Below are 22457 nucleotides of genomic sequence, written 5' to 3' on the forward strand. Positions count from 1 at the left end.
TTCAAAATAGTATTAAATTCTCTTCTGTTGTACCTTCCCTTTCTTCCTTGAAGGTTGGTGATGTTAACCTGCTGGATTAAAAATGTGAAAATAGGCTAGTTAGTATGGTTTTCAAACAATGTATTTTTGGTGACTTTAACTCATGCTATGTAAGGGTAAATATAGAGGCATCTTTGAGAAGACAAGCTTTTAGTTTTTATTTATCTTGTCCTATTACTCCAAAAGCTAAAGAAACCCATTATAAAATTGTAACAGCAGTGTACTCTAGCCTTATATAATATAAAAGATTAAAAATTCAGACGGGTCCCTGTACTTTTTGCTCTGGAGAGACAGAATCTATAGAACATTTATTTGTTAAATGTTATTATAGTAAGCTATTTTGGTCTGACATCTGTAATTGGCTGTCAATTAAAATTACTGATATACCTAATTTTACGTATAATGACATAATTTACCATATGGATAACTTGAATAAAGACATTTCAGATTTAGTTAACCTTGTTATCATTTTGGTTAAATATCATATACACAAGTGGAAAGCCATAACTCCCTCGTTCACTCTGTTTATACACGATTTTGCCAATTTTTTCAAGTCACTAGGACACTTTAAGAGAATAAATAGAAATACTAAAAAATGCATTCTATAATATTAAAGTCCTTGCTTTTTTAATTTTGTGAAACTTAACTTGTGCTTTCGTCATGCCTAATTGTTTTTTGCTCTCACATTTTATGTACATTTTTGCTCCCTTTCTTGATTTGTACATTTCCTTATTAAAATAAAAAATAAAAATAAAAATAAATGTTAAGCTGGTCACCATCTAAACCAGTTCTGAGTTCCTGTCAGCAGTGTTTTTAGGTGGGAGGCAGGAGATTAGCCTTTCTGGGGGCTAATGCTGAAGCTGCTTTACTCTCCTCGTTCTGCCCCTTATTCCTACAAACAACGGGTTTTTCCTGTAGGCTCTGATAATCCTTCCCTACGACAGAAGCCAAACCCGATTAGCTTCATTTTTCTCTGAGGGAGCACCCGGAACTGACTCGCCTCTTGCAGCTGGACTGAAGTTAGCAGAGAGAGGGGTTTCTGACAGGATCCGTAAACAGAACAGGTGAGTTTAGCGTTTTCTCAGCGTGTAGAGAGCTTTCACTACACGGACTGCGGGTTATTAACACAGAATGAACGATTTGAACAAGTTAGCTAAGTAGTTTAGCTGAGTTTCAGTAAACAGCGAGCAGCTAATGCTCCTATTCTTAAGGTGTGCTCTCTGTTTAGCTCTGTTTAAGGTGGTATTGCTGGGAGAATGGCAGGTTTACATGAGGACCGGTGATATTTGCATATTTGAGAGGATGGTGTTTGACAGTGAACTAAAGCCCATTCACAGGCTAAATGATTGCCTACACTAGCTATCAAATTGGTCAAATTACGTTTGGAAACCATCTTTAAATAATGCATTCAGCTAACTTCTAAAATGTTGCACCCATTTCTGACACACATTAATATATATATATATATATATATATATATATATATATATATATATATATATATTGGTATATGTGTGTGTAAAATGAACATTGGTGTTTTATTCTATAAACTACAGACAACATTTCTCCCAAATTCGAAGTAAAAATATTGCCATTTAGAACCTTTATTTGCAGAAAATGAGAACTAGCTGAAATAGCAAAAAAGATGCAGAGCTTTCAGAACTCAAATAATGCAAAGAAAACAAGTTCATATGCATAAAGTTTTAACAGTTCTGAAATTTATATTTGGTGGAAAAACCCTGGTTTTTAATCACAGTTTTCATGCATCTTGGCATGTTCTCCTCCACCAGTCTTACATACTGCTTTTGGATAACTTTATGCCACTCCTGGTGCAAGACGTCAAGCGGTTCAGTTTGGTTTAATGGCTTGTGATCATCCATCTTCCTCTTGATTATATTCCAGAGGTTTTCAACTTGGTAAAATGAAAGAAACTCATAATTTTTAAGTGGTCCCTTATTTTTTTCCAGAGCTGTATGTGCACACAGATACACAGCTTATTAGTTAATGTAGAGTGTAAACAAATGTAAACAATAGTATAGGGCTCCTTGGAGCAGATAAAGCTGAACATATTGGACTATAATACTTGATGTTCTATACTTTTAAGCCCTTCATTTCTAATTCACTGACTGTACCCAGATAACATGCCCTTTTGGAGGCCAAATGGTCAGTCCAATTGTTAACCTTAAAGTTTTGCCCATGGGTTCCATGTTAACCCCACTATGGATGTCAGTGGTGGAACATGGATCAAATCTGGTGTGTAAACTGCACATGGGGGATAGATGGGACACATGTCAGATTAAGGCGGGCTGTAAAAATGAAGCTCATTTGGGAAGGCATATGTGCCCAGTAAAATGTACAAAATCACTCAGAGCCCAAACCCATGTTTTATCCATTTGATAGTTTTCATGAGTCACATGCCTCACTTTTGATTTTTGTGTTTTTTTGTACTATCACCAAGAACATTATTAGTAAAAAAAAAAAAAAAAAAAACTAGTTTTCCAGCAGTTTTTTTAATCAGCATTTGTGTGTCAACAGTGCAGTGCACAAAATCAACAAAATGCGGAGAAATGTGATCTCAGTGATTTTGAGTGTGACTGATGGTGTCTGAGTGTGGCTGGTTTGAGTATTTTTAGAACTGCTGATCTTCTGGGATTTCCAGCACAACATACTATAGAGTTACTCAGAATGATGCAATAAAAACAGATGAAAATGCCTTATTGATGACAATAGTCAGACTGGTTGGTTGAAGCTGTCAGAAAGCCTACAGTAACTCAGATAACCACTCTGTACAGTTGTAATGAGCAGAAAAGCATCTCACTATATACAGTATTGCACAGAAGTGAGTACACAACTCACATTTTAAAAAATATTTTATTATATTTTTTTCATGGGAAAACACTGAAGATATGACACTTTGATACAATATAAAGTAGTCAAGCTGTACGATTGTATAAGTGTAAATTTGCTGTTCCCTCAAAATAACTCAACATACAGCCATTAATGTCTGAAACTGCTGGCAACAAAAGTGAGTATACTCCTAAGTGAAAATAGCCACACTGTTGATGTCCTGTGGTCTGATAAGACCAAGATAAACTTATTTTACAGTCAAGCATGGTGGTGGGAGTCTCAGGCAGCCTCATGGAGGAGTGGAAGAGGATTCCAGTGGCAACCTGTGAACTCTTGTGAACTTCATGCCCAAAAAAGGCATTATTGGCTGTCTGTTATTTTGAGGGCACAGCAAATTTACACTGTTATACAAGCTGTACACTGATTACATTGCCATATTTTAGTGTTGTCCCATTACAAGATATAATAAAATATTTACAAAAATATGAGGGTGTAAAAAAATTGTGTGAGATACTTGTGAGATACCATACTTGTCCAGTATTGATGGGCTAATCCAGGTAGATGGGCTAAACAACAGAAGACCATGTTAGGTTTCACATCTATCAGACAAATAAAAAGCTGAGGCTGTATTGGACACACTGAACAGCTGAAAGGGAAGAAACATTCTGAACAGTATACTCTGAAAAGTACAAATCCATCAATCCAAGTAAGTGATGGCTGCCAAAACACACACACTTGCGCCATCTTGTGTTGAAATCTAAAATCTGCTTCTGCTTCAACTGCTCTCTTTCTCTCCCCTCTCCTCTCATAAGTGTGTTAGAAATGGAAAGTCAGAAGAAGGTGATAGAAAGGCTTCGGGCTGCATTCAGGTCTGGTGTGACAATTCCTCAGCATTTCCGTCTGACCCAGCTGAAGGCTCTGCTCTCTCTGCTGGAGGAAAATGAAACACAAATCCTGGAGGCAATGCACAAAGATCTTGCAAAGGTACACATAAAGGACCCATTTTTTTATGATTTTATGTCTAAAATCCTGGAAAATTAATGTAGATTTCAGGGATTCATATTCATTTTCGTTTTCTATTAAGTATTAAAGTATTAAACACAGTCCAGCAGCAATAATGTATTAATGCATTACTGTTTTCCGATTTTAGTAAGTCTACTCTCTCTCTTTCACTCTTCTGAAGCCCAAGTTTGAGGCTGTGCTGTCAGAAATTGACCTGGTTGTCAACGATGTTTGCTTTGCCATCAACAACCTACACAGCTGGATGCAGCCCAACTATGTGGGGACAAATTTGGTAAGGTTTATGTATTTCTTTTTATACAGGGGTTGGTGGGGACAAAAAGAGTACAACAAGGTATTACCACATTTCCATTTATATTAATAAAAAATACATCACAATATTTGAAAACATTTTCCAGATAATATTTATTGCACAGTATTTTTTATTTTATTTGCTTTATTTGAAACAGACATTTTCAATTAGCCTCAGTTATATCAGATTTTTAAAACTGCCACATAAATAATATCTTGTACTGAGTACATTATTTTTTTCAAAACTTGATGCACTTAATCCAATTAAATAGACCTGATTACACATATTGTTATAAAATGTTATAAGGTTGGTGTTCTTTAAGCACAGACGTTAGTCACACATACACTTACATAGATGTACAGCATATCAGTGTATCTCAATAATGAGTCACAAGATGACCTGTTATTACTTAAAATATTAAAGATGTTCTGGTCTGTCTCTTAATCATTCTTTCTCTTTTGTTTCAGGCAACAAAGCTGGATGACTGTTTTGTCCGCAGAGAGCCATTAGGGGTGGTTTTGATCATAGGTGCATGGAACTATCCTCTCCAGCTCATTTTGTTGCCTCTCATCGGTGCTATTGCCGCAGGTGGGCCATTTACAATATAGTAAAGAAAAATTAGTGGAAATGATTGTGTGAAACAGTGTAAAAACCCCCATTAGTTGACTTGACTCAAATTTAGGTTAGTGGACTAACTCCAAATGTTAAAGAGATGTCCAACAAGCACATATACAGTAGGTATGATGGCCATGTGTCTTCATATCTTTGATTATATACACATACTGACCACTTTATAAAGAAGCATATACTAATACTGAGTAAGGCCTCCTGTTGCCCACAAAACAGCATTAGTCAGTGGTTCCATTGATTTCAAAAGATGTTGACAACATTGCTTTAAGTTGACAGCAGCACACAGTTCATAAACATGAAGCAGCTATCCAGATTAATCAGACTAAAACTAAAACTATGTCTAGTTTAGGTGAACCTGTGCCTGGGTTCTTACACCATCCTGAATAAACTCTAGAAACTGTTCCCAGGAGATTAGCCATTCTTAAATGACTCAAAACCAGACTGTGTGGCACCAGCAATCATACCATGCTCAAAAACAATGATATCACATTTTTATCCTTATCTGATTGTTGTGATTATTACCTGAAACTGCTGGATCATATCTGCATAATTTAATGCACTACACATTTGAAATGTGATTGGCTGATTAGACAGCTGCATGAGCAGGGTGTTCCTAATAAAAATGTGTTTCTAATGTGTTGAATATTTTGTGAGCTGCTAGGACTGAGACTGGTTGGGAACTGCATTTCTTATATGTATATATAATTTTTAAAAAATAAAAGTTACACTAGCCAAAGTGTTTCATTAGTTGTTGTTGATGTATCCCAAGATAATCCTAAAACTGAACATGAAACAGATGGCAGAGGACTTTGAATAAGGATTAATTTATGGTAGCATTACATCTAATATTGATAATGTAAAATTTGATTTTAAAGAACTTAATTTGGCATTGCCTTACAGGCATTGGTTAGTGTTGGAATTCTCACATTAAATCAAAGTTCATAGAAAGTCTTTGAATGAGTGGTACTAAACACCCTCTGTGCTTTAGGCAAAAGATGCTACCCACAAATAATAATAATAATAAACAAATAATAGGAGGTAGCGGTCCTGCTGCTGGATTGTTGCCCTCCTACGGCCCCCTCCACATCTCCTGGTGTTCTGGCCTGTCTCCTGGTATCTGCTCCATGTTCTGGAAACTGTGCTGACAGACACAGCAAACCTTCTTGCCACAGCTCGCGTTAATGTGCCATCCTGGATGAGCTGCACTACCTGAGCCACTTCTGTGGGTTGTAGAGTCCTGACAAAATGCAAAAGTCTGCCAGAAAGGACAAGAACAGAGAAAAGGTCTTTGGTCTCCACCTGCAGAAACTCTCCTTTACAGGGGTTTTCTTGCCAATTGCCTCTCATTCCTACCTGTTGTCTGTTCCATTTGCACAACAGCAGGTGAAATTGATTCACAATCAGTGTTGCTTCTTAACTGGACAGGTTGATTTCACAGAAGTGTGGTTGACTTGGAGTGTCATTGAGTTGTTTAAGTGTTCCCTTTGTTTTTTTGAGCAGTGTATGTGTGTGTGTGTGTGTGTGTGTGTGTATGTATGTATATATATATATATATATATATATATATATATATATATATATATATATATATATATATATATATATATACGAGAAATGGCTTAAAAGCTTTGATGCAGTGGACACAGTGGATACTTTTAAGACTCTTAGGTTAGCCAGTTAACACTTGATGTGTCTGGTTCTCTGTAAAAGGATGTTTTGGTGTTGGTTTCACTCCACAAAATAGTAAGGGAAGAGGTATGTATGTTTGGGTGAATGTTTTAAATCTACCGACTGCACATAACAGCATGGTCACTACTTTAAATGAGTCCACATTCTTTGATTTTATGAATTTATGTTGACTAGGTCAGGCTGATTTAAAACATGTCTATATACTCTATATACTTTTCAGTATATACTCTGATTTTCTGTCCTTTAGGAAACTGTGCTCTTATGAAACCATCAGAGATCAGTGCAGCGACTGAGAAACTTCTTGCAGACCTCATACCCAGATATCTCTCTCAGGTAATGCAGTACTAAAGCCTTTAAAACTTCTTGCAACAGTCTTTATAAACTGGTTTGCAGTACCTGGAAGAATGTAATTTTTTTTCAAGTTCTTCAGATTATAATTAGATTAGATGGATAGTTCAGTGATTCTGAAAGCTCAGGCCCACATTCAAAAAAGGTCTGAGTGACAGCACTCACTAGATTAACTGATGCACGATGCAGTGGAACAGTACAAGGATCTCTGTGCAGATCTGAGAAGGATGATCGTTGATTTACAGAAGTCAGGGATGCCTATTGCAACCTCTTGCTAAGAAATAGAAGAAAACCCTACTGGTCATCTTCAGCTGAGGAGTAAATAGTTTGAATGATTAGGAACAAACAAAACAATATGCACCTCTACTGCTTGCTACTTGAACCTTGTCTGTTTACTGTGTGGAATTGCAGGAATGCTTTGCAGTTATGTGTGGAGGAGCAGAGGAAACTAAGCAGCTTTTAGAGAACAGATTTGATCATATCTTCTACACGGGTATGCATCACCAGCTCTTCAGGTTAACGACCCTGTATGAAATACTTCTGCCTCTATGTGTTAGAGATGGACAGTTTAACCATTTCTTCTATTAGAATGTTCATTTGTGAACATATAAGACAGAACTGAACATAGCTTTTTTGTGAGCCTACATACAGAAAAACAAAGAAAACTGTGTCTATACTAGAAGAAAGACATAAATGCTGTTGATATTTACCATTAATATTTGGATGGTGATCATTTTTGAGATTTTGCACCTGTTCACCAACTTGATTTGAAATTATATATACAAATATATTGTATAAGTCGTTTAGTAACAGTAATTTTTACCCAGTCTTACAATTTTCCAGGCACAAAAGTAATTGGACAGTAATGTGATAAACAGTTCTATATTCAAGTGTGACCTCAGTGGACAAAACAAATCAAGAGCATCATTAGCAAAATCTTTTTTAAATTTAAGGACAGAAGGTTTATTCAAGACACAACCCAGGGGTAACAATCAAAAACAGAAAGGCCCTTTTGCACCGAGTAGGAAGAATGTAGTAGAGGTGAAGTTTTTGCTTTCTGTGCTCTATACACAGGGCTGGACAATCCACAGCTGTCATAAATGTCCATTATTTCATTTTCTCTGATTATTGTCTGCTTTCTTCTTTCTGCCTCATGTGTCAATGTGTTGTAGCATTTCATCTTGTCAGTAAGGCAGTTTTCCCGTTTAGTACTCCAAAAGCAAAGTTCTTTTTTGAAATTGAAGCTGTACTTTCTTTTCTGATTCAGACAAATGCTGAAAGAATGGTAGGAGGCCACTTCAACATGTCACTTTAAACCAATCAGAAATGTATATGGTATTTACCTTTGTCAGACTAAATGTAACTGTAAAATAACACTCAAAATAAACCAACAATCCTTCTGCAGGTTCCCAGGCAGTGGCCCGGAGCATCCTCCAGGCAGCCGCGGTGCACCTGACCCCGGTCACTCTGGAGCTAGGGGGAAAGTGTCCATGCCTCATTTACGGCCGCCTGGACATCAAAGCCGCAGCCAAAAGGCTGGTGTGGGCCAAATACTTCAACGCAGGTCAAAGCTGTGTGGCCCCAGACTATGTCCTGTGCACGGTGGAGATGCGGGACGCACTCCTGCCTGCAATCACTCAGGCTATAGAGGAGTTTTATGGCTCTCAGATTCAGAAAAGTGTAGATTATGGCCGCATCGTAACAGACAGACACTGGGACAGACTGATTGATCTTCTGGGCAAGTCTGAGGGGAAAGTGGTCATTGGAGGAGAGATAGATAAAGAGGAGAAATACTTCGGTGAGTAAACATGTAGAAAAGTAGTTCATTAATTAATTAATTAATATGATGATTTATAAACTATGTGCTTATTAGTAAAAAATAAAATGTTCAGGATGATATTAATAATAAATAAATAAAAAACAAGATATTTGAGGAAAAAGTGTGAGGGTACAACACACCTAATCAATTGGCCTCCTTTACCTATGTGTGCATAAATCTGTTACCCATCTCACATGACCAGGTATTGTTTTTTCCATGCATCCAAATGTATCCTGCATATCGTTTAAGTATGGCTGGAGTGTAATTACTGACTAATAATTTTAATAATCGTAGGATGAGTGCTCTATATACAATTACAACATTTATTCTCTGAAAATTCTTTAAGTTCTCTTTTCATATTCTAACAAAACCTATAATTATAACCAAAATATCCCTCAATGTATTGACATTGAATCGAATTGGAAATCAAATAACATTGAGGCCGTGAATCAGAACTCAGGAAATTAGTGGTGACACCAAACCCTACTAAAAACTGAGCTTTTTGAAAACTCTTGTAGGTGTGCCAAACACAGTGGTATGAAAATGTTTGGGCACCCCTTTCCTTTAAAAATCATTGTTTTTTCAGATCAGCAATTTCAGTTAAATATATCATATATCAGATGAACACATTTCTATTTAAGAAGTGAAATGACGTTTATAGGATTTACAGAAAGTGTGCAATAATTCTTTAAACAAAATTAGGCAGGTGCATAAACTTGGGCACCCTTGTCAATTTATTGATTTGCATATACTTAGCACTAATTATTGTAACACAGTACACATACGCCCATTGACCCTTTCTGTAAGTCTTATCTGACACTCTAGGATCCTTCTTCAGCTCATTGATCATTCTGCACTGTGCTCTTGCAGTCATCTTTACAGGACTTTACCACGCCTAGTGAGAGTAGCAACAGTGCTAAACTTTCTCCATTTGTAGACCTGTAGGTCTGTCCTACTGAGGACACATGAACATCAAGGCTTTTAGATACTTTTGTAACCCTTTCCAGCTTCGTGCAGGTCAACAATTCTTGAATGTAGGTCTTCTGAGAGCTTTTTTGTGTGAGGCAAGAGTTACATCAAGCAGTGCTTCTTAAGAACAGCAAACTCAAAACTGGTGTGTGCCAAATAAATAATACAGTGGTATGAAAATGTTTGGGCACCCCTGATAATTTTCAGGGACTTTAAGCGGACTGTGTTTGTCTATTATTGTGACTTAGATGAAGATCAGAACACATTTAATGACCAATTTATGCATAAATACAAGTAATCCCAAAGGGTTCACATACTTTTTTTTTGCAACTGTACATGTGTTCATCATACAAAACCTTTAGGCTTTACTACTATACCCATTCACCAGCCTGTCCTCTTCCCTTTCTCCAGCTCCGACAGTGATTATTGATTTGCAGGAATCAGACGCTCTGATGCAGGAGGAAATATTCGGCCCTATTCTGCCCATCATCACCATAGAGTCTCTGGAGCAGGGCATTAACTTCATCAACCAGAGAGAGAAGCCTCTGGCTCTTTATGCCTTTTCTGACGAGCCTCAGGTACAAAGCCAAACAAGAACAATGCCAACCAAAACAATTTACCTTTACTTAAAGTAAGAGTAGAGGTGATGCATCTTTGATGTTTCTTTCTTTTCGAAGATTGTGACCACAGTGTTGGAAAGAACCAGCAGTGGAGGGTTTTGCTCTAATGATGGAATCGTTCACATGACTCTTCCTGGTTTGCCTTTTGGAGGAGTGGGTGAGTACACCACCAGTGTGTTTTTGAATCAAAACATTTTTTACAACTGATGTTGTCAACAAAGCAGCTTTACAAAACTGTGGTAGTATCTCAGAGAATCAGACAAAACAATAAACATACAACACAGAAGCCACAGTGAGCACAGAGGCAATGAAAAACTACCTCAGAGCTGCAGAAGGAAGAAACCTTGGGAGGAAACATAGCTCACATGTATGGGACCTATCCTCCTCTGGTCAGATAACTTATAAATAAATGTTAAAAAGTCATGTTGCAGGCAGAGAGCACTCAGAGAGCACACTTGGCACTCTTTCCCCACATCACTGTCTGTAAGCATGTAAGCACAAGGAGTCTGTTGGCTGAGTATAAGAGCACAGTCGCTGCGGTTTCCTCCGATTGCGCTGTCATGCTACTCGGTAATGCTTCATCAGCAGCAGTTTGAAAAGAGGCGATAGCTGGCTTCACATGTATCAGAGGAGGCATGTACTAGTCTTCGCCCTCTTGGTGTTGGGGCATCACTAGTGATAGGGAGAATACAGCTGATCGGGTGGGATAATCGGTAAATAAAAATGCTTATATCCCAACTAGCCAGAACATTACAACTAGCAAGATCTAAACTCTAGGCAGCAAGTGAAGTCAGTTCTTGAAATTCTGTTGAAGTCCTGTTGGGAGCAGGAACAATGGCAATGCGTAAGAATCCAGGACACACACCTTCAGAGGACACCTTTAAAGGTTATGTTTTGATTCCATGCCCTGACAGGATATACACAGTTTAAATCTAAAGTCTTATATTAAGTCTTAGTCCTTAGTCCCCATGGACCAGGTAAAGTCATGTGACCATAGTAGACCATATGCTTTTAGGGGTATAAAGTGATATAGACCATACACAGTGGGAAGAGTATTAACATAACTTAAATAATAGTATTAGTAAAAATTATTGAAAACAATAGAAACAGATTTCTTGTGTTGAAGCTACTGGATTTTGGTTTTAAAAAAGGTTCGATAGCTTCATAGCTTTAGCATAAAACTAAAGAAGCCATGTTAAGATTCGTAGCAAATCTGTAGCCTGTGTTGAGTGTGCTTAAGGAAAACTTATTTTTAAACTATTTCTTTAAGCATGTGACACACTATTAAATATATTCCAATTTTTTTTTGGTTGTTGTTCAGGTGCCAGCGGGATGGGCAGTTATCATGGACGCTGGACCTTTGAGACGTTCAGTCACAGACGTGGATGTATGTTCCGGGGATGGGGCCTGGAGCGCATTGGTGCTCTACGCTACCCACCATACAAAGAAAGTAACCTGAGTTGGCTACGCTGGGCCACCACAGCTAAGAAGAAGGGCTGGGGAGAATGCTCAGTGTTGTGAGAGGTTTGCTTTGTTTTGTGTAAACCTGTACTGAAAATGAGGCTCTCACTGTAGAGATAGAAATGCCTCAGGGAAGTAAGGCCTAAAAGGCTTTAAGTTGCAGTGGTTTGTTACAGATTAATGACTGTGGTATTGAACTAGGATTACATTTTTCATAAACTTTTTTTTTTTAATAGATACACTACTTCTCTACTAGAGGGCAGACTTTAGCTGGCCAAAGTCTAATACATTCATAGATTAACAGTTTTACAAATACCGGTAGCACATTTGTGTTTTGAAGAGATTTGACATGACTCTGATTTTGCTGTGAGGTATTTGTTTGAACGTGAAAATCAATTCTGAGAAGATGTAATTTCACATGGTCATAAATTACAAATAATTTTTCTACCAAATTTTGAAGTGTTCTTTATTTTTTTCTAAGGCATACTAAAATACCGAGATATTCTGCTGGTCCTTCTTTGTTAACAAAAATGTAAAACATTAATATATGTCTTAAACTAGACTAAATCACAGAAACAAGGAAAAAAAGGAAATATTGTACAGCAAAGGTGTATCTAATGCTATCTGTGAAATGTTTAGATTTCCTGCAGGTTTTCCTTTTAAACAACCAGCAGTACAACTGATTTTATTTGTTTTATTTGTTAGTCTTCAAATAATGGAAATAATTGTAATTAAAATGGTCAGCCACACTGACACTTAGTGGATAGGATTGGACACCCTTTGATCTGAAACAATGGTGGAACTCTTTCTTGGTGCTACACTGTATGGACAAACGTATTGAGACACCTACCTGTTTATTGTTTCTCCCAAAATCAAAGGTATTAAACAGAGTTTATTTTGCATCTGTTGAAGTAACTCTCTATACTGCCAGGAGAAGACTTTCTACTAGATTTGATGGCCTTCAGCAACAAGAGCATTAGTGAGTTTAGGAGTTGGATGACCACCACCCACCGATGCACTGGCATTAGGCATGGTGCTAATACATTAGGTTAATTTGCTCCAGAGTGTCCTATACTATTGGCAGTACTTTTCAATGGGGACTAAAAAAGCTGTCTGTATGTGGGTGTGCATTTGCACATCTCGTCAGCAATTGGTGCAATGTAAGGTAGCTAAATGCAAATATTTGAACATGTACTTATTATAGATGTTTGTTTTTTTTTCCCTTTGAAGAACCAGACAAATAACAATTTAAGCATCTAAATCTATACAGAACCATCACTCTCTCTAAAGAAACAGCTGAGGAACCCATCCTATCAACTTTACCTCCAATATTTTTACACTTACATGCCAAAAAAATCAGGGGACAGGAACTTATATCATGTGCCATGACACTGACCTGTGTGATATGTGTGTGGGGTCTCGTATTGAATGTGGGATCACAATTTTTTTTTTGCCAGATGCTGCCATTGTGGTCAGGGGGTCAGGCCTTCTATAACATATCCCCATTACAGATATGACACATGTCCTATGCATCTGGCATCCACTATTAGCCCTCTATCCCAGTGTTCAACCTCAATAACATCATGTTACCTCATGGGATGTCCCATGACCTTTGGCACATCAATGAGGTGTTACATTTAGGTTGATGGTGAAATCAGGAGAAGGATCAGTATACATCATAATTTTATTTAATTTTTTTGTTGAACATATAAAATCCATACAGAAAAACTTTCATGATCCTGTAAAGAGTTCCATAGTGTTTCGCCCTCATATGGCCAGTCTTCACATACCAAGACCAACGTGAGAAACAGGGGAGGGGCTCAGATTTGGATAGCCAGAATGTCCAGTTTATTAGAAACACCTACTTTGTACCTATTGTCATTGGAAATCTTCGACCATATAGGACCACTTTGTCTATGAAAGATTACTGACTGCAGTACATCCATTCCCTGCACAAGTCATTAGCAAACCTCTGCTCACCAACCAATATTGGGTGGCGGACTTGATCAGAGATGTTAAAGGAGACCAGCCACTGGTTGAAATAAGAATGAGAGTTCTTATAATGCAGAACATTGCATTTACTTATGGATAAAAATCACACTGGTGTGCATTGTTGAGCAAAACAGTCATTTAACCTTCAGTTTTCAGTATGTTTCTGACAGCGTTGCAAAGATGGCTGGCGAGTGAATAGACTTGCCACAGTGGCTGACAGGTTGTGCAGAAATATATGGACTACAGTGTGTAATTCTACACTTTTAGAATTAGAAGTGTTCTACATGGTGAACTAATATGGTATATGTTTTGGATAAAAGGTATGTGGACAAAAAAACTGGACAACTTTGTGTATAAGAGGATAAAAAATAAATCAAACTCTTCATCACTAACTCTGTTTCATAGAAACTCGACACTAGATTCAGGTCCATCTCATGGTTCAGGTTTATAAGAAGATGGAGGGCTGGCCCCAGTTTGCACTGGTTCAGAAGCTGCTGCTTGGGCAGTAGGGCTGGTCGAAGCCTCTGGATCTTTCTGAACCAGTTCAGGCTCGTCCTGTCCAGCCTGAGGAGGGTGGACCAGAACCTTGTCAATAATGCCAAAGTCCTGCGCCTCCATAGGGCTCATGTATCTGTCTCGTTCCATTACACCCTCTGGATAAAACAAATAAAAAAAAGCTGTCAGATAACTGCAGTGTTATAAGTAACGTATATTTAGCCCCTTAACAGGCAAGCACTTTTGTTAATTTTCTGCCTGATAATACACACCTTAATCTTGAGGATTTCTATTCAAGCTTTACATAACATGGTTTCATGTTTGATGAGAAACATGACTGAAAATATTGATTGTAATTTTAATAGAAAATATTTGAAAATAGTAAAGTAAATCTGCAACTGTTAAAATATAATGAACAAAAATCATAAAATTGGCAATACTTTTCTGAATATAAACCAAACCATTCATGTCCTCCAAACCTTTTGTTTCATTACGGTTGCCTAGTTTTTCTAGTTTTTGTAGGAGTTGGGGTTGAATCCGCTTACTGATCTGAATTATTATGTGGAGTGGAGTGTAGACAGGCAGCTTTTTCAAGTGCCTTGTCAAATCATCCAAAGCCTTCAAAGTTTCAGAATGTAAATTACTTATTTTACTGCAGAGAATAAATTTTTTATCACCTACACTTGAAGTCCCTTTATGGGTCAAGGCCTGTTAAGGGCTTAATATGTACAAAACAATGCTTATCTATTTCATGTCCAATATAGCTACAATCTTGGCACAAATAAAAAAGAAAATAAATGTTTCACGTGCAATACCTATAGTTTCCAGAGGCTGGCCTGTATGTTTACAGTAGATATTGTTGATCTGTCTCTTCAGCTTCAGAATCTCTTCTGCCTGAATGGCGATGTCTGTCGCTTGACCCTAAAATTAGGAATTAGAAAATGTTTTAATGCAACATTACACAAATTACACAATTAGACCTTCAAACATGCTACCATATAGCACACTTAAGACATTTTGTTGTAGGGCTGGGCAACATGACTAAAAAAAGCTCTCAATATACTTAAGACAAATGACAATACATTGCTGTAAAAACGTATTTGCCCCTTACAGATTTCTTTTGTTTTTGCTTGTTTGTTGTACTTACATTTTTCAGACTAAATACAAAAGGTTTTAAATAAATTTAATTTATTAAAGGAAATAAATCTATCCAAACCAACCTGATCCAAGTAAAAAAAAGTCATTCATTGCTTTGCAACCATGTATAGTAATATATCACAATATACCAGATTGTAATGTGTGACTCTGTATTGTGATGCACATCTTATTGCTAAGTTATTGCCAACACATAGCCTTCTTAGTGTTAAGTGTAAACAGAGTTTTATATACACATTATTATGGTCTCATTCCCCCTGTCTTACCCTGGCTCCTCCTGAAGGCTGGTGCACCATGATGCGAGCATTTGGCAGTGAGTGTCTCATGCCTGCAGTCCCCGCAGCCAGTAGTAGACTGCCCATACTGGCTGCCTGCCCAACACACCACGTAGAAATGGGGTTGAGAATGTACTGCATAGTGTCATAGATTGCCAGCCCTGATGTGACTACGCCACCTGCAGGACAATGAAGAGAAAAGCAGGAGACAGAAAGCGTGTTTACAAATGCACGCTATTAGTTTGTGAACTGTACATCATACACTGAATGGACAAAAGCTGACAAAAATAGTCTAAATGATTTTAAATAAACTGTCAAGTTGCTTTTGCACTGCATTTCTATAACTGCGAAAGATTAAAACAAAAATTTCACAAACAATATGATCAGAACAAATTGCCTAATTTACTCATCATTATTAAGATAAGGTTTCTTCTTAAAACTTACTTACACCATTTTGGCAAAGACATTAACCAATAACTGACTGAGCAGTACCACTGGCAATTTTTGGGGCAGTGTAGCCCAAGCACAGAACATATTTCTGTAGTAAGCAGCCATAACTTCATAACTTCATCCTCCACTTAATGCAATATTTTTCATATTTAAAGAGAGCATACATTTAAGACAAAACCAACAGAGAAAATAAAAAGTTCTAAGTCTATGAATTTCCTTCCTAAGTCACTTATGTTCTATCTAGTGATGCTGCTTTTAAAAACAGAATTATTTAAACAAACACATCACAATATACAAATCAGTCAATCAATAACGCCGCCCCCTGCTAACGTGCAACCATCTGGGTATCACTGCTATCAGAGGCACACTGCTGCTGCTGCAGCTCAGCCAGTCAGCTCTCCCTCCTGCCCTGCTCTAGACCCATACATCACCCAGTGCCCTTCTCAAACTACCCCTCCCATTTTTCAGCCTTTGTAAAATTTGAGCTGGCTGACTGACTGGCTTTAATGCTTAAAAAAAGTTAACATCAGTGAACATCAATTACAAATCATTAGAGGAACCTAAATACAATTTAGAAATGTTTGTTTGTCTCTCTCTCTCTCTCACCTGGACTGTTGATGTACATGTGAATGGGTTTGTTGTTGCTTTCTGACTGCAGGAATAGAAGCTGTGCAATCACCAGACTTGCCACAGAGTCGTCAATCTAAAGAGAAAGAGGAGTAAAGTGGAGAATAAGTGAAAAGAATAGTACTTTATCTGCCCACAGAAGACTTAATCTACTTCTGAGACACTTACAGGACCCATTACACAGATGATCCTCTCCCTCAGCAGCCGAGAGTAAATGTCATAGGCACGCTCTCCTCGGCCCTGTGATAGAGATAGCAGGGAAACAAAAGGTTAAGCTAAGCCAAACACAGCAAGGCCACCGACGGCTACACTATATGGACAAAGGTATTGGGACAGACTTGCACTAGATTTTGGCACACTACTCCACTGTGGATTTGACTGCATTTAAGCCAATCAAATGTACTGTTTTTAATGGACGATAATTTGTCTCAGAATTGATCATGCTAAACGGACATATCTTCTCATTCATTGTTTTTTTTTTTCTTTCCTACATTGTAAATTAATACTGAAGTCTACGACTATGAAAGAACACATAAGGAAATGTGTAGTAACTTAAAAGTGTGTAGTAACTTTAAAGTTAACCAAAATACTCTGTGAAGCATTTAGGTGCTCTTATCTAGAGGGCTGTTAACTTGCAGTTTCTGAGACTGGTAACTCTAATGAACTTATCCTGTACAACAGAGGTGCCTCTTACTTTCCTGGGGAGATCCTGATGAGTTTCATCATAATGTTTTTGATGGTCTTTGCAACTCCACCTGAGATTTAAGTTCTTTAACTTTGGTTAAGAGTCTAGGCATAAGTACATGCAAATAAACACAAAGGCAATATTGTGTAATAATTGTTCTTTTATCACAAGATAAGTCAATAAAGTAAATACTGTGACAGCCCTGACTGCAAAAAAATAAAAAATAGTGAGGTCAGGGCGTTGGATGACCTCCACCAACTTAATAATGTCACATCTCCAAAAATCATCCCAAAATACTGGACATGAAGAACCATCAGTCAGAGAACACAGTTCCACTGATCCACAGCTTAATGCTGGGGAGATTTATATGCCTCTAGCCTAAACCTGGCATTAAATACAAGCGGTGTGTTCATTTGCACACATTTCATGTTCATGTACATCAGTCCACAGCAAACTTAAAAGAAACAAAATGTAATTTATTCTCAGTAGTAAATGATAAAATGATCGGGATGTATCATCAGATATAAAGAAAACATGAGTTAAAGCACTGGCAGCTCTTGTCAGCAGGGCTTCAGCCAGTATGTTCCTATTTGGACTGTGCAGTCCATCATGGGTTTTTGTGATTGTTTTGTCCTCTGACTCCACCTGCTGCTGGTTTCCCCACTCGAGGTGTCCAGTAGGTACACAACAGTGAGCGAGCGGACTTACAGCATGGAAGCTAGCAAAACAAAAACATTAGCTGCTACACAGCTTTAAAAGCATCAGCAAAAGTTTAGTATTGAAATTGGACTGTTGTAGCTGTTTCACACAATCACTTATTTCCTACAGAATGTACTTTTAAGCTTAATCTTATCTAGCTGTATATGTTAAACAGTATATTTAAATTTTAAGTTTTGAGACACAGATACATATTTTTTCCATGACTCTTCCACTGTGATTACAAGCAATTGTGCAAGCAATTTTGCCGCATAATGGAACAGTTCAGCACCCTCCTGACTTATCTGGGTGTTTTCTTTGCCTTTCTTATCAGCATACAGGCAGTCCTTTCTGAAAGAATTCATGAGCTTACAAATCTCATCTGGAACCTGGAGAGTCATGTCATCTGCTGGTGTTGGTCCACTGTGTTATATAAAGTCCAAAGTCAGTGCAGAGTTTTCCCGGAAAATCTTACAGCACTTAATACTTCCTTCTGCTGACAAATTTAATGGAGATGCGGATTTTGTTTTTCAGCAGGACTTGGCACACAGCCCACACTGACAAAAGTTGGTCTTATATAATATTCAAATTTTAGAATTAGAATATATTAGAATATATTAGTTTTACGTTTTAAACTTGATTCATAAAATTAAGTAACTTTTTTAATGATATATTTTTTTTTTAGATGCACTAGTGTATTTAGTAGAGTTTGCTTACCGTCTGCTCCACTACTATGGGTATGAGAGGACTTCTCCAGGGGGAGCTCTGGTGGAGAGAGCGGCTGCCCTTCAGTGCAAAAGCTCCGCACTGTATCACCCTCTGAGTAACACAACAACAACACAGCAGCACTTAGAGAACTTACACACACTATCAGACACTGTCATCAGGCACCGTGAAGCCCAGGTTTGGATCTGGTTGGGCTTCTTAAGCTGATTCTCCGGACTGTAAGACAATTTTCTCCTAAACTCGTCCGGTTACAGAGGCATGTTAGCCTAGCCCTGCTGCTAACCCACCCAACCACACGCACACCAACCTCTGTCTGCCTCAGATATCACCATAAACTGTGAAATGTAACAGGCTTAAAGCTCAACAGTCCGTTAGTTTTATAAGAATCTCTTTACTTACCCGTAACAACATGTTATTATAAAAGTACAGTGCGCTCAGCCTGAGATCTTCTTCTGTATATGAGGGTCACAGTAACTGAGCGGCGCAGGGCTCAGCGGCGGCCCCTACTGGCAGTAAGATGTGACTGCGTGACTGCCCTCTCTGACCACAGAGTCTCTACAGAGGACAATACCTACTTAAAAGTCCTACGGATCCTACGGAGCCCATAAGCATGTAAAAAAGAATGCGTGGCCACTACTTATTAAAGCGTAAGAGTGAGATGAGTAAGTCGTATGGACAACTGATGAACCCTTGATGAACCCAACTGATGAACCCTTTGATTGTTAATTAACCCTTGTACTTATTACAACACAGTTATTTCAGCCACATGCTATTACTTTTCTTTATACCAGAAAACATTGAGCTGTTCAACAATGTCATCATTTGAGATGTAAATGCTTCCAGAATTTGTAAATCATCATGGAATAGATCATGTTTTGCTCCAAATTTTACCCAGCGCCTTTTTTCTTTTCAGTAATTTCAGTGTTAGATCAAAGTGTATATTAGTACACAAGGTAGATTTATTTTTCTTAATATTCCCACCTCTAGGATGCAGATTGCTAAAACCTTAACAGTTATAGTAGGCTAAGAGTTTGAGTAATTCCTACCTAATAAACAGGATTTATTACACTATTTTCAGAAACAATAGGGTTCCCTGCTTGTCACAATGTATGAATCATATTGGTGTGTGGACGCATTCCTGAGTAATTAAGCTGCATATACAATGCACTTTTTTGACGCATTTTGTGTTTATGGGGTTATGGTACGTAAAAATACTGCGTAGCCACGACTTCTTAAAGTGTGGAATGAGAGGATTAAGGTGTGGAAACAAGATAATTAAGGTGTGGCCACAAATTATTAAGCCATAGAAACAAATTAATTAAATGATAGCCATTAAGGCGTGGCCACAAGGTCATTTTGTTTCACAGCTAAAAAAGCAGGCAGCTCTCAGGGGTTGTGCACAAAAAACTTCCTAAGGAAAGTTAACAGGTCTGCATACTGTCTGCGTCTGAGCCAGAGACAGTCTATGGTCTGAGCCAATCAGCTTTTAGAATGAGAATTAGGTGTGTTTTACTTAGAATGATTCCATGTCTCACTGCAAGAGATTTCAAAATATTGCCATAATTCATTCCAAGAAAAAAATAAAAATAAATAAAAAATAAATAAAATATTTTTATGGCGTCAAAATAGGGTCAAAAGTTTTGAGAACCAAAAGAAAAATCCATAATTACTAAATTTAAATTTGAAAATGAGAGGATTATTATTAATATCAAGAATTTTAAAATCATGTTTGTAAACAGAATGTTTAATATTGAATGTAGAGTTTAATATTCTGTTCACTCTCCATTTTCTTACAGAAGATTTTGTTTGGATTTGAGCTTTGATGTAATATTCAGTTTCATCATGGGTATACATTTACAAAAAAAGTTACTTAATTAACTCATTGCCATGCATTAGAATCTTGTTCCCACACCTTCATAAGTTTTGGCTCCGTATTAAGGGAACGAGATAATTAAATTCTGACCATAAAAGTCGTCATTACAATTCATTATTTATTTCCTGCACTTTAATAAGTCGTTCCCACGCAATTTTTTTTTTTTTTACATGATTTAGGTGCTTAGGGTTTTAAGGCATTCTTAAGTGGGTCTTCTCCTATGTAAAGCCTCTGTGGTCAGTGCGAAGAGAGCGCTCTGTAAAATTCCTTTGTAAATGTTTGATCCTTTTTATACTATAAAATGTACTCATTTCCCCACACAGATCCAGATATAAAACTTTTTAAACATGCTCTGGCTGTGTTTCCAGTATCAGCTTAACAAAAGGTCAGCACGCTGTTTTCTGTAGAAAATGGAAATATTTAGGTAGTTTTTCTTAAACATCCTGGACATGAAGTTTGACCCTATTTTTAATTAGAGTTTTAGCCATTTATTTTAATTTTCATTCACCCCCATTTATTTTGACTTCACTCGCGGGCTCCCTCTAGCAGTATGCAGTCATTTTCTTATATAACAGGGAAATAGAAAGAGGGTAGGCTCCACATAAATAAGCACTGCTCTGACCAGCGTTTCGGGTTTGTCAGGCCACCAGAGGGCGCTCCCTAGATCAAAATGAGTTCACAATGAACGGGTTTAAATGTTTAGTACATCTAATACTAATAATGTTACAATTTAATTAACACAGATAGTATCAACGCCTTTTAAACCTGATCTGGCTGTATCTTCAGCATCAGCAAACTAACCAGTCAGTCAGCACACAGTAAAATGGAAATATACAGAATTGGTTTCTTTAATCTTTTAGCAAAATACTCCATCTTACTTTCTAAAAGTAAAGAAATATCTTGGCAAAATAGTTAATATTAATAATTTGGGTATTTAGCCGTATAGTAGAATAGCTCTGTTCTATACTCAAATCCAGACTACGCACTGAATCCTGTCTGAATGGCACAGTGTCACTATCTACAAGGTACAGTAGGCAATACACTCATGTTTTACTGTAGTTTTTCAAAAATTATGTCAGGAGAAACTTTATTTTTATGATAATTTTGGTGGCTCTGTATACATAAACAGAGTTTTTAAAATCACTACTGCTGTGTACGTAAATGTGAAACATAAATAAATTATTAATCTTAATCGAAAATATTGTAATAATCTATTTTGGGAAAGAATATATTCTATTCTATATATATTCTATATATATATATATATATATATATATATATATATATATATATATATATATATATATATATATATATATATATATATGCTATTCTGCACTACATGCAATCCCTATTATTTCTCACTGTAATGTATGGCTCTAGAAAGAGTCTGAGTGTTAAAAATTTTCGCTGATGCATCAAAATTAGGGCTGTCAACTTAAAAAAAACACACACACACAAATTAATAAAGTGATCAAATTTGTCAAAGCCTTTGGACACATTAGAAGTTTTAATTAGCGATATAACACAGCAACATTTACCTTTTATTTATGCTAAAGTTTATGCTGTTTCTTTCATTATTTTGTTAAAGGTGGAATATGGAGCATTTATTTCATCCCATTAAAGCTCTAGGTTAAACTCAGTAACTCAGCATATTACAGTATTTTAGTTTAAAAAGCATCAGAACTACCCTGAGATATTAAAATACAGTATAAAAAAAAAAGAAAGAAAGCTCTGGTCTGCCAAGTA

At 37.1% G+C, this 22457-nt stretch overlaps 2 protein-coding genes across 2 annotated transcripts; one reads left to right on the top strand and one right to left on the bottom strand.

The window, feature by feature from the left end:
- The first annotated feature begins 838 nt into the window (after nt 1-838).
- Nucleotides 839-12165, top strand: aldh3b1 (aldehyde dehydrogenase 3 family, member B1). Its single transcript, XM_022671786.2, has 10 exons — nt 839-1103; nt 3699-3870; nt 4070-4180; nt 4666-4786; nt 6765-6850; nt 7277-7358; nt 8271-8663; nt 10065-10231; nt 10331-10430; nt 11595-12165. The coding sequence occupies exons 2-10, from the start codon at nt 3709-3711 to the stop codon at nt 11792-11794; spliced, it is 1422 nt and encodes a 473-aa protein (XP_022527507.2). The 5' UTR covers nt 839-1103; nt 3699-3708; the 3' UTR covers nt 11795-12165.
- Nucleotides 12166-13400: 1235 nt separating this feature from the next.
- LOC103037558 (caseinolytic mitochondrial matrix peptidase proteolytic subunit) lies at nt 13401-19334 on the bottom strand. Its single transcript, XM_022671803.2, has 7 exons — nt 19235-19334; nt 18827-18928; nt 16897-16968; nt 16708-16804; nt 15643-15830; nt 15037-15142; nt 13401-14379 (listed from the first exon to the last, which is right to left on the bottom strand). Exons 1-7 carry the CDS (start codon nt 19244-19246, stop codon nt 14159-14161), a joined length of 798 nt encoding a protein of 265 aa, XP_022527524.1. The 5' UTR covers nt 19247-19334; the 3' UTR covers nt 13401-14158.
- Between the last annotated feature and the right edge of the window lie 3123 nt (nt 19335-22457).

The sequence above is a fragment of the Astyanax mexicanus genome, chromosome 19, assembly GCF_023375975.1.
Source record: "Astyanax mexicanus isolate ESR-SI-001 chromosome 19, AstMex3_surface, whole genome shotgun sequence".
Classification (NCBI taxonomy): domain Eukaryota; kingdom Metazoa; phylum Chordata; class Actinopteri; order Characiformes; family Acestrorhamphidae; genus Astyanax; species Astyanax mexicanus.

Bases quoted from the DNA above. Each gene is read 5' to 3' on its own strand.
- aldh3b1 (XM_022671786.2), top strand. From the start codon at position 3,709: ATGGAAAGTCAGAAGAAGGTGATAGAAAGGCTTCGGGCTGCATTCAGG. The intron at 7,359-8,270 runs GTATGCATCACC...ATCCTTCTGCAG, and splicing joins TGATCATATCTTCTACACGG to GTTCCCAGGCAGTGGCCCGG. The intron at 10,431-11,594 runs GTGAGTACACCA...GTTGTTGTTCAG, and splicing joins TTTGCCTTTTGGAGGAGTGG to GTGCCAGCGGGATGGGCAGT.
- LOC103037558 (XM_022671803.2), bottom strand. The intron at 16,805-16,896 runs GTAAGTGTCTCA...CTTTCTCTTTAG, and splicing joins TCATCTGTGTAATGGGTCCT to ATTGACGACTCTGTGGCAAG. The intron at 15,831-16,707 runs GTGAGAGAGAGA...ATTGTCCTGCAG, and splicing joins CATGTACATCAACAGTCCAG to GTGGCGTAGTCACATCAGGG.